General features: G+C 42.7%; 1 protein-coding gene across 1 annotated transcript; it reads right to left on the reverse strand.

The window, feature by feature from the left end:
• Positions 1–264: 264 nt before the first annotated feature.
• LOC149013795 (general transcription and DNA repair factor IIH helicase/translocase subunit XPB1) lies at positions 265–15,271 on the reverse strand. The gene is made up of 20 exons (XM_089158392.1): positions 15,138–15,271; positions 15,001–15,035; positions 14,853–14,928; positions 14,577–14,745; positions 14,265–14,487; positions 14,103–14,159; positions 13,282–13,422; positions 13,059–13,139; positions 12,794–12,881; positions 11,870–12,207; positions 10,658–10,733; positions 10,378–10,571; positions 9,615–9,778; positions 9,455–9,527; positions 3,696–3,809; positions 3,327–3,407; positions 3,118–3,177; positions 1,545–1,628; positions 1,328–1,470; positions 265–1,185 (listed from the first exon to the last, which is right to left on the reverse strand). The coding sequence occupies exons 1-20, from the start codon at positions 15,148–15,150 to the stop codon at positions 1,089–1,091; spliced, it is 2,307 nt and encodes a 768-aa protein (XP_089014518.1). The 5' UTR covers positions 15,151–15,271; the 3' UTR covers positions 265–1,088.
• Positions 15,272–15,539: the final 268 nt, after the last annotated feature.

Here is a 15,539-nt window from a genome sequence, read left to right on the forward strand (position 1 = left end):
GTGAGTCACCAGTAATATTTGACCCTTAATAAATAAAGTGTTTAAAGTTTCACCCCTTCACTGAGCCACTAATAAACAAAAATAAAATAAAAATTTTTATGAAAAACAGGAACAACTATATTCTATGTAGAACCTATTAATACACATGTAACATCTCCACGTGTAAATGAGCCATTAATAATATCTAAAAAACGTGCCTGAATTTCACCCCGAGTTAGGTGAGCCACCAATATAAAAATTTTATTTTACCAGTCCAATATTTGTTCTGTTCTATGTTCCTTTTTTACTGGTAATATGTTTGTTCCTGTAACATTTTTTTATGGTAATATACTTGCTCCTTCTGTTGCTTGCATTACTAAATGGTAGGGAGCCTTTAAACTCCTGAAATCAAGTCCCAATTATAGACCACTCTAGAAGTCACCACTGGGAACAGCCATACACAGGGGCCAAAACAGAACGAGCATTTCATCAAAGTATGAAAGAAAAAGGAAAAAAAAAAAACAAAAAAACACCCTGAAATCAAATGATACATACAAAGTTATATATAATTTATTTTTTTATTTTTTTGGGTTAACATACAAAATTATATAAACATTGCTAAAAAATCCGAATCCTTGCAGCAAATGATCTATATATAACGCCATGCTTCTGCTAAAACCTTGCCTTGTCCTCCCAAGTACAAAATGTTGAAACATGGAATGACGTCCACCTCGATGGGACAAAAGAGAAAGTTGATAGCAAGCGGTTGACTAATCATCTTCGAATGGACCATCCCCCTTTTATATATACGGCTCTGTTATGTTTCCAAGTAGAAGCTGTCATAGCAGCTAAAATCACTACACGAGGTGATGATTTTTACTAGATTGACTCTCCCTTTGAGACGAAGATGGCCATGACTAACATTCTGAACATGAGAACAACATGGCAGCAACCACAGTTTTTGCTTGGATTGGGATAAAAATTGATCACTCCGGTGTTCGTCTGCATTCCAAGTGTCCGACCTCACAGTACCAGAATTACTGTGCAGCGGCATTACTAAAGCTCAGCACAGACTGTCTCTCTCCAAATAGCAAGGCATCAAAACAGTGTCAGACAAACCGCTTCTTGAACAACAAATGCCTTTTGGAAGGATCCTTGGGCTTACTTTTGATATTACCCTGCCCAGGATACTTGCCCTTTCCAGAGCTGCAGACAACATGAATGCACACCAATCAGAAAGGGCATAATTTTGCGAGGAATTACGGAGATCTCTAAAAACATGAAGTATAGTGAACAACTGAGATAACCCATCGGAAATATAAAGGGAAGATGGAGGGGGAGAAAATACTTGTATTCCATGTAAACCATCCCATTAGCCCCAGACATGGCACTCATTGATCCAAAAGTACGTCGGCCTTTCAGGAGGGTAATATCATCCGCATCTTCTTCTAACTGCTCTAAACCAACCATATCATCACCTGCACTCAGCACCTGCAACATGCATTATCACCATAAGAACCAGATAACATATATCTATCGAGTATTTTTAGTTATCCGAGCGAAACCTTGCCAAGAAGTTGCAACTGCTCCTCAAGGCGATGATAGCTCAAATCAGGTCCTGAATCAGGTGGGGGCAAGCTTGTGATAATCTGTCAACAATTAAAAGAATGATGAAAATCCAAAGCATACTCCCAAAGAGAAGACTAAGTTCCAAGTAGCTGGAGAATATAAGAATGGATAACCCCCCCCCCCGGCCCAGGGGGGAAAAACAATGGGAAAAAAAGAAAAAATCAAAATCTAGGTATAGTGCATGTAGGGGGATCAACACTTCCATTGGTGAACTCCAATCTAGTTTAAATCAAAGTACTTCTGATTCCTTGCCGATGATGGTCCTTCTCACTGCAGAATGGCCCATGGGTCACCCACAAGCACGCACCCCGGGGGTGTTGTACTTCTGTGGATTATAGCTTCTATATATATATACACAGAAAGGGTGTGAGGGTTTTGCAATTTCACATTAAAATAGTCAAGCCTCTATTATCACTAGGCTGTAGGTGTTGGCCCACTTTGGATAAACCAAGTAAATCAGTGTTTCAGGATGTGTTTTTTTGCATGTTATTAAAATTTTTAAAAAGGCTAAAATTTAAAATAGAAAATAGGAAAGAAAAAAAAATCATTAGTCTACTGCATTACTACTACTTAACTGGTATCAGAAAAGAATTTCACTCCAGGTGGGAACAACAGAAAATGGAAACGCAAGATCAGGAAGTTCACTGCAAATAAATTTCAAGGGTAGAAGACACAGATGGAGTTGTTCCTTTAACAAAAGGATCTGTATCTGCCACCAGAATGCAAGAAACCAGAGGTGCTCTATAACATCTGACCATCAATTATCCACAGAGATGACGTGTCACTCCATTCTTAGTACCTTACCTCTGACCAAGTCACTGTGCCATCTGGTGGTCAGTTTATTAGTTATTAGTTCCAGCACCCATGTTCCTGTCCTACTCTGAAAATCAATTTTCTGCTTTACTAGTCATTGTTAGTTTCCTATTTTAATCTTTAATCTTATTCAATACTCCCAACGCTTGTTACAAAACCTAGGGACCCATTAAAAACTACCTTTTAACGTGCATGTAGGCATCCTAGCATACCTGTGAAGGTCTACATCGGATGCAGAATCCTGTGCTACAGGAAAAGAGAATATGTATATTATTCACAAACCGCACTATGAGATCTGTAGAACTTGCTTTTTCAGCTTATATTTTCAGATGGAAAATTAGTCGGTTGGCAGTCAATTGTCAACCATCAAGAACTTGATGATTGAACGGATTTGTCACTGTCGTCTTAATGTCTGTTCCTATGTCCACAATTCAATCTTTTTTCCCATAGCTTCATATTGATTGAGCACCACATTGTGATATGGTTAGTTTAAACATCACACTCTAATCCGATTATAAATTACTAATTAAATCAATAAAAGGCAATCCTAACATCTATTCATCATTAAAAGCAAGCATAGTAGTGCATATTCCACTCAGATTATTAGTTACCACCCACCTGCACAAACATACATGGTCAGAGGGTGTTGAGATAGTCCATTACAGATAAAACAAATAGAGATTTGGAGAATGTAACCTTGAAGCTATAACCTTGGTCAATCAGAAACTGTTGCCTTTTAGTAGAATAATACATCTCCTGCATCAATCAAAAGACAATATCTGTCAAGCGAAGGAATGTGTCACTTAAAGGGTTGGTTAGAAAAAGATATTAAAGCTTGCAGCTTGAAAATGAAAAAGACAAAAGGAAAAGGTTTAGATGGAAAAGAATGATGCACTAGTACCCACCTGGGTGTCAGTTGATACTAGGGAATAGAAAAAAGCATTGTACTCCTCTTTACCTCCAGCCATCCTATCTTGCAGTTTACCCTAACAGAACAATTATGAATACTAGATATGAATATTTATTTACTACTATCAAGAAATGAAAATATATCCAGTACACAGAGATACAAAGAAACTCCAATGGTAGAAGAGTGAACAGTTTAATAGACAGGAGCACAAAGGGGATTATATATAGTTATGCAACTGAAACAGAAAATTTCTTGTAAATAATCCTTGTCCAGCTTCAGCTGCAATGCATTCCTAACAGAAAATTGTTGGTACAACTAAATGTAAGCACTGCATGGATAAAACCAAAGAAAAAAGGCAGCGGACCTTTGCCCTAAGAATACGTCCCAGTCGTTGAGCTTCTTGACGCCGTGAACCAGCATGAGATGAGATCTGGATTATAACATTTGCCTCGGGGATATCTATAGAATTATCTCCCACCTACAGAGAAAAGGATTTGAAAACAGAGAGAAGTGAAGATGTAAAAGTCCAAGCAACATAACATACAAGGAAAAAGAATTTTCACAGAGATATTTCATGTGTCCGCATGTATTCAACTAGATGGTAAGTTATGCATATAAAAAAGGCAACTTTTTAAAATTTAAAAAAATATATATCAGCTAAGGAAAACTAATAACACCAAGATACAATGACATTTAAAAGGATATCACTCCAGCTTAATGAACATTGTGGAGCAGCAAAGTTCCCTTTTTTTCTCTTTATTCTTCTTCTTCCGTTTTTTTCCTTTTTTTCTTTTTTTTTTCTTTCCCAAATTAGGTTTTCCCCCAATGAAGTTGAGTGAATGAATCAGCTGAGACCTTTCAAACCCTAGAGACTTGAACATCAGCATTCCCCATTCAAGACACCATGATACCAACTCAACTAAGTGATGATTGGACTTCAGAATAATCAACTGACTAACGTTGTTCAAGTGGCAAGAGGGAGAAAAAAAAAAAAACAACAAGCAAACAAGCACAAAGGAGCAGGAGCAGAGAGAAGGACGAGACACGAAAACGGGGGAAAAGGGGGAGGCCGGACAAAAGCCAGGGAGAGCAAACACCGGGGAGGGGGAGGACACACGAGAACACAAAGAGAGGACCAAAAGCAAAGGGAGAGGAAGACAAGACCCCACGGAGAGAGGAGGGAGAAAAACGAGGAGAAAGGAAGAAAACAAGAACAGACCAAGAGCAAAACAGGAAGCGGGGGGGAGGAGGGGCGAGGAGGGACGGGAAGGGGGGGAGAAAAGGGGCAAGCGGCGCAACAAAGAGAACGGGGGGGGGAAGGCGGGAAAGGAAGATTGGGAGGAAGGGCAAGGAGGGCCCATAGGGAAGGGAAGGGGGGAAGACCGAACCAAACCAACCGGGACAAGGGAGGGGGGGGGGGGGGGGGAGGGGGAAGACAGGGGAAGGGGACAAAGGGGGCGAGACAGGATGGGGGGAGGGAAACGGGGCGCCGGGGGGGGAAGAGGGGACAGACGGAGAGAAGGCACAAGGGGGCCAAGGGGAAGAGAGAGGGGGGGGGAGGGAGGAAGCAACGGGGGGGGGGAAAAAGGGGAATAAGGAGATTGGGAAGGGGAGCGGGGACGGAGGAGAAGGAGCCCCAAAGGGAGGAGGAGGGACAGAAGAAAGGAGGGAGAAGGAGAGAAAGGAGGAGGAGACAACCCAAAGAGAAAGGGAAAACAGAGAAGGGGGACGAGGGGAGGGAGACAAAGAGCCAGCGAGGGGGAAGGAAGGGAAGACGGCCCAAAGGAAGAGAAGAGGGAAGGAAGGAAAGGAGGGAGAGAAAAAGAGGAGAAGAGGAGAAGGAGGAGAGAGAGAGAGGAAAAGCCAAAGGAAGCCCAAAGGAAGAGGAGAGGGGGGGGGGAGAGGGGAGGGGGGGCAAGAGGAGGGAGGGGGGGAAAACGAGAGGAAGGAGGGAGGGGGAGGAGACGAGAGGAAAAAGAGAGAGAGAGGGAGGGGAGAGAGAAGGAGGAAGAGAGGAGACAAGGGGAGAAGAGGGGGGGAGAAAAAGGGGAAGGAAGAGAGAAGAGAGGAGACGGGAGGGGAGAAGGGAGGGGGAGGGGGGGGGAGAGAACAGGGAAGGGGAAAGATAGGGGGGAGAGGGAACGGGGACCCACGAAGGGAAAAGCGCGGGGAAAGGGAGATGGAGAAAAGGGGGAAGAGAGAAACAACCAAGGACAAAGGGAGGGAAGGAAAGGAGAAGAAAAAGGAGAAGAAGGGGAGAAACGGAGAGCGGGGAGGGGGAGAAGGGGAAAGAGAGGAGAAAAGAGAAGAGAAAGAAGGAGGGGAACAGGAGACGGGAGAAAGGAGAAGAAGAGAGAAGAAAGAAGCGGAGAGAGAGGGGGAAAAGGGAGGGAGGAAGGGGCGGGAAGAGACAAAAAAAGGGAAGGAGGAAAGGAGAAGGAGAAGAAGAAGGGAGGAAGGACAGGGGAGAGAAAGGAGAGAAGAAAACAAACAGGGGGGGGGGGGCGGGGAGCGGAGGGGAGAGATCACGGGGAGGGGAGGAGGAGAAAAACGGGAGGAGAGGAGTGGACAAAGAGGAGGAAGAGAAGGGGGGGGGAGAGGGGAGGGGAGAAGGGGAGAAGAAGGAGACAACAAAGAGAGGAGAGATAGAAGCGAGAGGGACGGGAAGGAAGAAGGAGCGAAAGGGAGGAGGAAAAGGGAGGAAAGGAAGAAAGGGAAGGAAACTCGGGAGGGAGAGAGGAAAGAGAAGGGAAGAGCGAGAGAAGGGGAAGGGCGGCGGAGGAGGGGGAGAGAGAAGAACGGCAAGGGAGACGAGAAGAGAACCAAAGGGGAGGAGCCGGGAGAAGGGACTGGAGAGCGCGGGCCAAAGCAAAAGAGGGAGGGAAGAAGAGGGGCCGGCGGGGGGGAGAAAGGAGGGGGGAAGACCACAGCAAAGAAGAAGGGCAGGGCAAGGAGAGCGGGAGGAGGGAAGGAACGGGGAGAAGATGGAGAGGCGGAGAGGAGAAAGACAGGGAGGGGGGAAGGAGGAGAGGGAAGAGAGGATCAAGAGGCAAGGAGACCGGAAAGCACGAAGGAGGGGGGAGGGAGAGAGAGACGAACAGGGAAGAAACACCAGCCACGGGCGGGGGAACCCCACCGGAAAAGGACAAAAAAGAGAGGGAGCCCGGGAAGAAGGGGAAGGAGAGGACAAAGGGGGAGGAGAGGAGAAGCCATAAATAAGGAAGGAAGAGAGGGGAGGAAGAAGGAGAAGAAAGGGAGGGAGAAGAGGGGAGAGGAAAGAGGGAAAGGAAGAGGGCCGAGAACGAGCGACAAGGGGGAGATAGAATTAGAAAGGAAAGACCAAGAAGGGGCAGAGGCAATCCGAAGGGCAGCAGGAATATGGGTAATGATGGCACAAAAGAAGCAAAAGAATGGAAGGACAGCGAGAAAGGGACCGCCAACATCAAAGAGAAGGACAAGCAGGAGATGGGGAGAGGGAGGGCAGAAAGGAGCGAAGGGGGGAGGGAAGAGGAGAAGGGGGGCTCACAGAGGGGAGTGCAAAGGAGATGGGGTTAAAAATACGGGAAGGGGAACGAGCGGGGGAGAAAGAGGGGAAGGGAACGGACAGATGGAGCGGGAGGGAGTCGGGGACAAAGAGGGTGATGGGGACGAGGGCGGAGAAGGAGGACAAGGGATGGGTCCAGGTCGGGATAAAGAAGAATGGGTTGGAATGTTAGTAGGTTAGGGTTAGGGTATGGGTGGGCGAGGGTTAAAAGGTAGAGATGGGGGGAGAGAGAGGGTGGGGGGGCAAAGGATGGAATTGGGGGACCGGGGGCTTTAGGTGGTTTAGAGATGGGGAGAGAGAGAGGGTGAGGTGGGAACAGAGATGGGATGGGGGACCAAGGGTGTTAGGCGCAGAAGAGGGCTGGCGGGAAAAGGTCGGTGGGCGGAGACGGCCGAAGCACAAGGGTTAAGGAGAGGGATAAGAGGGTAGAGGCGAGAGAGCCAACGCATCATTGAAAAGGGCTGGGGAATCGGAGGAGATGGATGGTCTCGAGGCAAAGTGGAGCCAAAGCGGTGATAAGGGGGTGGAGGCTCAAAGGAGAGGGCGGGAAGGGAGGAACAACAAGGTAGGACGAGGCGCACGAGATGGGGGATGGAGAAATTGCCGGACAAGGCGGAGGTGCACGAACCAGAGGAGAGGGGAAGCCAGATCAGGAAGGGGGCCAACCCGGAAGCGGGGGCGGCAAAGAGGAGGAAGAGAGGAAGAGGGACGACGGAGGGGGGGAGAGGGAGGAAGGAGAAAAGAGAAAAACGAGGGCAAAAAGGGGGAACAAGAAAAAAGAGAGGAAGGGAAGGGGAGAAGGGGAGAAAGGGAGAGGGAGAGAGGGAGGGGGAGAGAGAAAGGGGAAAAAGAGAGAGAAAGAGAGAAAGGGAAGAAGGGACAAAGAAGGAAGGAAGAAAAGAGGAGGGGAAGGAAACCGGGAAGAAAAGGGGAAGGGGGGGGAGAAAAAAAAGGAGAGAGAAAGGGGGAGAGGGAAAGAAAAAGAAGGAGAAAACGGGAAGGCCGGGAGGGAGAGGGGGAGAAAAAAAAGAGGAAGAGGAGAAAGAAAGGGGAAAAAAGGGGGAAGACGGGGAGAAGGAGAGGAGAGGAAGAAGGGGAAAAAGGAAGGAGGGGAGGGGGGAGGCGAGATCAAGAGGGGGAGGGCCAAAAAGGAGAACAGAGACCCGGCGGAGCAAAGGGCAGCGGAAAGAACAGGGGGGGATCCGGGAAGGGGAGGGAGGAAGAAGAGAGGCAGTCAAGAGTGGGGAGAGAAGGGATAGGGGAGTGTGTCAATGAGTTGATTATATTCATTGGTTGAAACCACAAAATGATCATACTTATCACCCAAACAGGAATGCTAAACAATATATACAGATTTTAAAGCCCAAAAAGATGTACACACTGAGACACATGAAAAGCACAGGAGAACATAATTAAGCCTCATTGGTTCCCAATCGAGGTTGATCACGGTTGCTTGACATCAGTCCATCTAAAACAGGAAACTGATATGGTTCCTTGCGAAGAAACACATGTTCAAGATCAAGCATGATTGCTCAACATCAATCCATATAACATATGAAGGTGAAACTGGTCAAATACAAAGAAAACAACACATGCTCGAAGCAATAAAGATGTTGGGCTGAGACAAGTGAAAAGCACAGGGCATCATAATTAAGCCTCAATGGTTCCCAATCCTGTTTTAGTTGATCAGGATTGCTCAACATTAGTCCATCTAAAACATAACCCTGAAACTGATTCCACATAAAGAAAGCCCCATATGTTCCCCTACAGTAATTATGATAAGTCAGTGTCACAATGTTGCAATGAGCTTCGACAGAGAGAAAACAACAATATCTGACTGAATTAACAAAATAATTATCTGCTGACTACTGTGATCCTTACACCGTTACACATCCAATCTAATCCTCTAATCATGATTGGTGAAAGCACAACTACATCAAGATTCAATGGACATGAACACAACTTCAGCAGATACACATAAGTGCACTTAGACTGTCACTAGACACTGAAAGATGACAATATTAGGGGCCAGCAGACATGTCATCTATATAGAACCTGTGGATGTACCGATGTATCCCTTCACCTTATATCCTCTCCTACATGGCCATTAAACTGATTTAGCAACACAATGGGTAGCCTTATGCTCCCAAGGTAACAGAATAAAAGAAAAGAAATGTACGAACAAAATCACATATCCATAATTTTTCCTGTTTGAGATTGGTTTAAGCACATATGCCTTTATTGATACAAAAATATTAGAGGGCATCCTAAATGCTCAACCAAGGATAGCAGTACAGAAGGGGTTGACAGAGCATTAAAGGAAAAATGAGCTCTACTTTCTGTTTACGGAAATATCATCTCCTATGTCTAACAACACTTCAGAGATAATCCCAAGAGGGTCCCTTGACCCAACTAGGGGCAAATGAATTTGTCTCACCAGCATATCATAAATGAGCCAATTTCAATCAATCAAGTTGTAAGCTTCTCCATGCATTTCAAGTATAGCAATTATAAATCCTAAAACACCAAAACTAAAACAAACCAAGCAAGATATGATAGCTACGGTTCATGTAAGGTACCTTTGAGAGGAAAACAGTATTTACATCTGGACTATGCTTGAATGCATATAGAATTCTTGTCCTTTCTTGGTGGCTGGACCAGAAAATAGACAATCATTTTAGTAAAACAGTCTACCAAGAAATTCAAGCAAGCAATAATTTCACATAATCCCTCAACAACCTGGTAGCACCATAGATCATAGGTTTCCGTAGCTTCATTGCATATTCAGTGAGAGCAAAAAGATTGTCAGCGAAAACAATTATCTTATCACCACGTTGTTGTTCATGAAACCGTATAAGAAATTCGCACGCCCTGAATTTATTTGGATTCATCACATAGAGTGCCTGAATATAAGAACAACTAGGGGAAGTGAAGAACAAGAAAAAATTGAAAAAAATCAAGGAATATATAATATAAACTCCAACAACCAAACACCACCCCCACCCCCAACCCCAACCCAGGAACAAGTGTAGTAGTTCTCCATGCGGAAGGCTAAAAGCCAAGCACTGGACCTGATCGGGATAGTATACTCGGAAAGAAAGAACATCATATCTCTATAGAAATGTTTGACAGGGTAAAAGTAGGAAAGGGGTATATACAACAGTTCACGTATATACAAACTTATTTCTTATTTTCTTCTCATGGTCTCATAGATACTAAGAAGCATAGGATGGTTACAGGAACCAAGCACTTCAGGGTGAACTCTTCTTTTCCGTCTACTTGTATACCCAATGATGCAGCTAAAGCAGGGTGAGGGATGGGGAAGACTGATTAAACAACATGACCTATCTTTATTCCCAATAGAAGAAACAAATGAGCAACATTCAAGACTCAAGTTCATATCCATGTTTCATTGAAATATCAAAAGAAATACTACTAAAAGGTTGACAAAATAACAATAAACAAGATGAAAGAATTAACATATTAGAAACAGAACTTGGACCTGCTTTTTCTTTGAATTTTCTTTTTTCAAGTATTCAGAAAAGAACTCCTTTGTCATTGGACACCATACTTCAGCACATTGGACATTTGCAATGAATCCTCCCTTGACCAAATCTAACCAGTTTGCTTCATACAACTTCGGACCAATAAGGAAGTTCAGGTCTGTGATGCGTTCATCCTCTCTAACAAGTGTAGCTGTAATTTGAACCACAGAATTCAGCCAAAATTGTGAAAGTTGAATATTCCTCAAAAGTTTAGACAAATAACAATCCAATACAAACCAGTAAGCCCAAGTTTGCAATGGGATTTAGTGATGCTGATGACCTTACGAAACATGTGGGCAGGCACCACATGCACCTGCCATATCAGTCAAAAAGCATAAACATGAGAACCGATGTAAAAGGAGCAGCTACCTGCATTTGTAATGCATGTGAGATATTTAAAAAACTGGACATGGAAAGGCCATAGACTGTCTCAAACATAAAACAAATTCTGGGAAGACTTGATGCAGTAAAAGGGTCCAAAACATACTCCTGTAAGAAACATAAAGGCCACAAGCCAAGAGCAGCCTTCCATTTGTTCTGCCAAACGGGCCTAACTGGTGCGGTTTAGGAACTGGCTTGATCCTCCATCACCACATATCATGGGCTACTTAGTTATTTGTTAAGTAGTTCCCCCCCCCCCACCCAACCAACCGTCCTTAAATAGTGGTTAGATGCTCTAGGACTTTCCACAGTGGAGAGTCCCTTTATGCTTTTCATTTTCAGCTTTCTAATAAATTTATGACTTTATTACAGCTATCAAGCAGGAAACTCAATTTGTATTCAGTTTTATTTGTAAGTTGTAAAAGCCAATAGCTTCCCACATTTTAAAGATCGAAATTTTGAATGGTTTCAATGGAGCTGCCGCTACTGTGAGGATCAGTAAAGGGTGGACAATATTTGGGATCAGTGGGGTTCTGATCCAGGGGATGCAATGGGGATCAGGTTACCCCTTAATAAATTGCCCCTTATTGAATCACTCACAAGCCAACCTAAGTATTAGAAAAAGTGATTCATAAGCACAAGTCATGAAATGGTGATTATTTGGAAGTTTAGATAACCAGAAGAAGAATTTTGAATAAATTTCAATTTATATTAGGATGGCAGAATGGTAAATAATTGAAGTTGTAAGGAGTGGTGGAGCTGTAACCTAAATGTCTCTAATTCTCAAATTCTGGTTTCTGAGTTACTTGATGTGCATGGGTGTGTAATTCTGAACCTAGGGATTAGACTACATGGAACATATCCTCCACCAACAAGGATCAACGGAACGGCTTGGTACATAGTGAGCAGCAAGGTCATTCATTGTGAGACGGAAAAGATTCTAGTGTAACTCCACTCCCCAGTTGGCTCAGTGAAGCTTTTTCCGCAAAGCTTAATATATAAAGTGCAAAATTAGCTTGCAGCAAACATGAAAAAAAAAAGAAAAGAAATCATGAATAAGAAAATTACCTCATCCATAAGAAGCAATCCCCATTCTCTATTTCTTATCTCCTCAATAATTTTCTCCGACTCTTCAGATCTTTTACCACCAAAAGCAACCATATTATAAGTAGTCACAACCACACCAGCATTACCACGGAATCGTTCCTTACTATCAGAGGTGAAACGGCAGATCTGGTCATCCCGTATTGTGGACCAAAGCTTGAATTGGAAAGCCCACTGATCCACAGAAACAGCATTTGTTGCTAAGCAAAGGCAACTCTTTCGGATTCGACAGGCTGCTGAAACACCAACAAGAGACTTTCCAGCACCACATGGCAAAACAATAATTCCAGATCTCGCTCTACCTGCAAAAATTATTATTGGAATCTCTCAACTGAAATGAGTAAACATTTTCCCTATTCCAATTGACACATAATAATCATTCAAAGGCTTCAGACTAGATTAGATATTTCAGCTGCAAAAGAATCAAGAAGAAATCACATGAAATAATGGTAACCTCAAATATATAGGACTGGAAACCATGGATAATAAATCAACAAATCTCATATTGTTATTGCCGAAGTACAATAGTGCTAAAAACCATTACATGAAACTGTGGATACAAAAAGTGAGCCAACAGTGGTAACAAACAAATTAAAGAGAAAAAGAGAAAAAGGCATGATCATATGCTCAGCCCACAGGTAATGCCTCTCTTCAAAAGAAAGTATCAGAAGCAAGCAAACAAACTGCAAAAGGATTCTCTTGTCAGATTAATGAAATGAAATCACATTCTCATGGGAGGTGCATCTTTTGGAGTAAATCCAAAAATAAGTGTTATAATTAGAGTCAAGTATATAGGCCAACAAAGTAACAGGAAGCCATCACAGAGCCATTCAGAAAATGAGAAGCATTTAAAAAGTGATCTTGTATAATATCTAATAAGAGCCTCACCATTCCCGAACATCTTACTAAGACTCTTTTCCTGGTATGGACGAGGTTGTGCTTGAGGCTTTAATTCCATGCTAAGGTCAGGATTAACCTGCAATTTCAAAGAATCACTATTAAGTAACAACTCTTACCTTGTTGTCAAATTTTCGTCAAGAGCATTAATTAAGTACCAATGACCTATGTTACCCATGCAACATTAAAGATACAAAATCTTGTAGTTTTATAACTTCTCTACACAATATGAATTGCCGGAATATAGACAACTCACGGTGTCATTCCTGAAGTCATACTCCTCCAACATTGGATAATTTAAAGCATTTGGCAAACAACGTTGCTTCACATTTTCAACCTGTCATGGTCAAACAACCAAAATATGCTCTTTCAGTTTACAACCCATGCAAAATTCATGTCAATGGAATTAACTCTCTACATAAAACAAATCTTATGCAACCATTAAGTGGCACAACAACAGATGCAGAACAACAGTTTACCTGAGCTGGATCAACTTCAAAGGAATGTGTCTCTTTTTCTTCAGCTGCAGCTGCCAACTCAGCTCCATTTAGCAACTCATCATGTCGACCTTCTATTTCACCAACTGTTTTGCTAACTGTGAAAGCATCATTTGCAAGTGCCTATATGGGACACAGCAAGAAGATTTGACTCCCATAGAAAAACAAGTTCAAGTTTTGAGAAAAGAAGTGATGTTCTTTTCTACCTCTATTATAAGGTAACTAAGAAAATCAAATAAAATATTAAGGTATAGAACGAATTTTACAATTATGAAAGATATACAACAAGGAGGAGTCAACCTTATCCCAACTAAATGGGGTCAGCCACATGCAGAAAATTAAGAATAAAAAGGTAGTGAAACAGAACATTGACACACACACCCTAAGGCATTGCCAACTTAGCTACAAATTGCATATTAATCATGAAAAACCTTCTAGATGATTATAAAAAAGATGTCCAACTCCACTTGCAGGCAGTTAAAAGTGTAGAGGAACATGAACAGAAGAATTGATCTCTCAGGGTAAATTTCTTAACATTATCACAAGATAATAAACCATGCAACTTCAATTACAAAGGAATCACTAGCAAGAACATGGATGCATCAGATTTTGTACCGTATGTGCAACAGATTATCTAATGAGCAACCGAATATCCAAAAACAACAAGAAGAAGAAGATGAAAGGACAACAAACAGGAGAGTGTAAAAGGACATCACATCTTTGGCATGTATACACATTACATGAGTAATACGGTTTGCACTTCAACAAGAATATTTAATCACTGGAACAAGCACTGCACAGACCTCAGAAAAGATCCTCGCACGACCTATAACATCATCATTAAGCAATCTCTTCAGCACCTGCAAATGCCACAAAAACCAATTATATCGATCATGAACATCAAGAAAGCTCCACACACTGTAATAATGAAAGATGGATGTTTTTGAATGGGATGCTTTTCTTACCTCTGGAAAGGGAGACTCTACAAAGTAACGATTCTTTTTCAACACAAGCTTCACTTTACCATAATTAGCAGTTGACCCGTAGATGAAATCAATCATCTCCTTGGGAAGTTTGGTCTTTGACAATTTATTCAAAACAGTGATGATGGTTTCAGTCTCAAGCCCAACGGAGACAGCAGCGTACAAGGAGTGAGGGGTAAGGTTATACTCGTGCATTGACTCTGGCCTGCACCAGGTAGACATTATTCATAGAGTTCAATAAAGAATCAACTCGTGTTTTGAATGAAGGGTTCAAACATGCCAAACAAGGGCTACCTGCAGACGGGTTCCGCAATTGCAATAAGAAAATCATAAGCTTGTTTGTACAATGGCGAGAAGGTCTCCAGAAAGATTCGTCCATCAGCACAAGCCCAAAGAGGACGATTAACGTGATCGAGTTTCAGCTCTAACTTAGTGAAATCTCTTTTCTTTGTTTCTCTCTCCCCTTTCAATTTGCAATCAATTAGCATATTATCACTCAATTCACACAAAATAAATCCGAATCACCATAAAAAGCAAAACCTAATTCGAATACGATAAGAACAAAAATACCATCGCGACCGTCTTCGTCCATCTCTTCCCCAAAATACCCATCTTCGTCTTCGACCATCGGATGTCGCATCTCCTCCTAAAGAGAATGATTGGTTAGCAATTTCGTTGAGAGAGTGATTAAGAGAGGACAAAAGAGGATTATAAAAACCTTAGCAGAACTTTTGAACTTTTTGCTAGGCCGACCTGAAAGATGGAGAACGATTTAGGAGCGAAGTAGGTTAGGAAATTGGAAAGAGAAAAAAATTCACCTTCCCAGAGATAGACAGAGAGAGAAAGTAGTCTTACCATGGCTGGACATTTTCGTTGCAGCTCAAGCTTCTGAGCGATGCCGATGAATGTATTACAATTCCGTTCAGACCAGAGAGTTACGAGATGTATTTTGTTTTCTTTTTTTTGTTGGTGATGAGTTACGAGATGAATCAGAGTTTCATGAAGAAGCGAATCCGTTAAGACGGTGCTCTTAATTACCGATTTACCCTCCGACTAGTCGGGTTCATTTAATGGGTCGGTTTTGGAGAGACTAATATAATGTATATTCACAAGGAAATGGACCATCCATTTCCGGTTTGACATTCATTTTCAGGTGTTTAGAATGACGGTTCGTGGTTCTCTGCTCCAGTCATTACCTAAAACTCTAAAAGCCAAACAACAGAAATTAACAAAATGTCTTCATAAAACACCCATATT

This window comes from Hakea prostrata, chromosome 6 (genome assembly GCF_041222555.1).
Source record: "Hakea prostrata isolate BN-2017 chromosome 6, UWA_Hpros_2, whole genome shotgun sequence".
NCBI lineage: Eukaryota > Viridiplantae > Streptophyta > Magnoliopsida > Proteales > Proteaceae > Hakea > Hakea prostrata.

Excerpts from the sequence above, each read along its gene's own strand:
- LOC149013795 (XM_089158392.1), bottom strand. Across the intron at positions 13,423-14,102 it reads GTGCGAGGATCTTTTCTGAG|GCACTTGCAAATGATGCTTT; the intron begins GTCTGTGCAGTG and ends TGTCCCATATAG. Across the intron at positions 9,779-10,377 it reads AAAATTCAAAGAAAAAGCAG|GCACTCTATGTGATGAATCC; the intron begins GTCCAAGTTCTG and ends TCTTATATTCAG.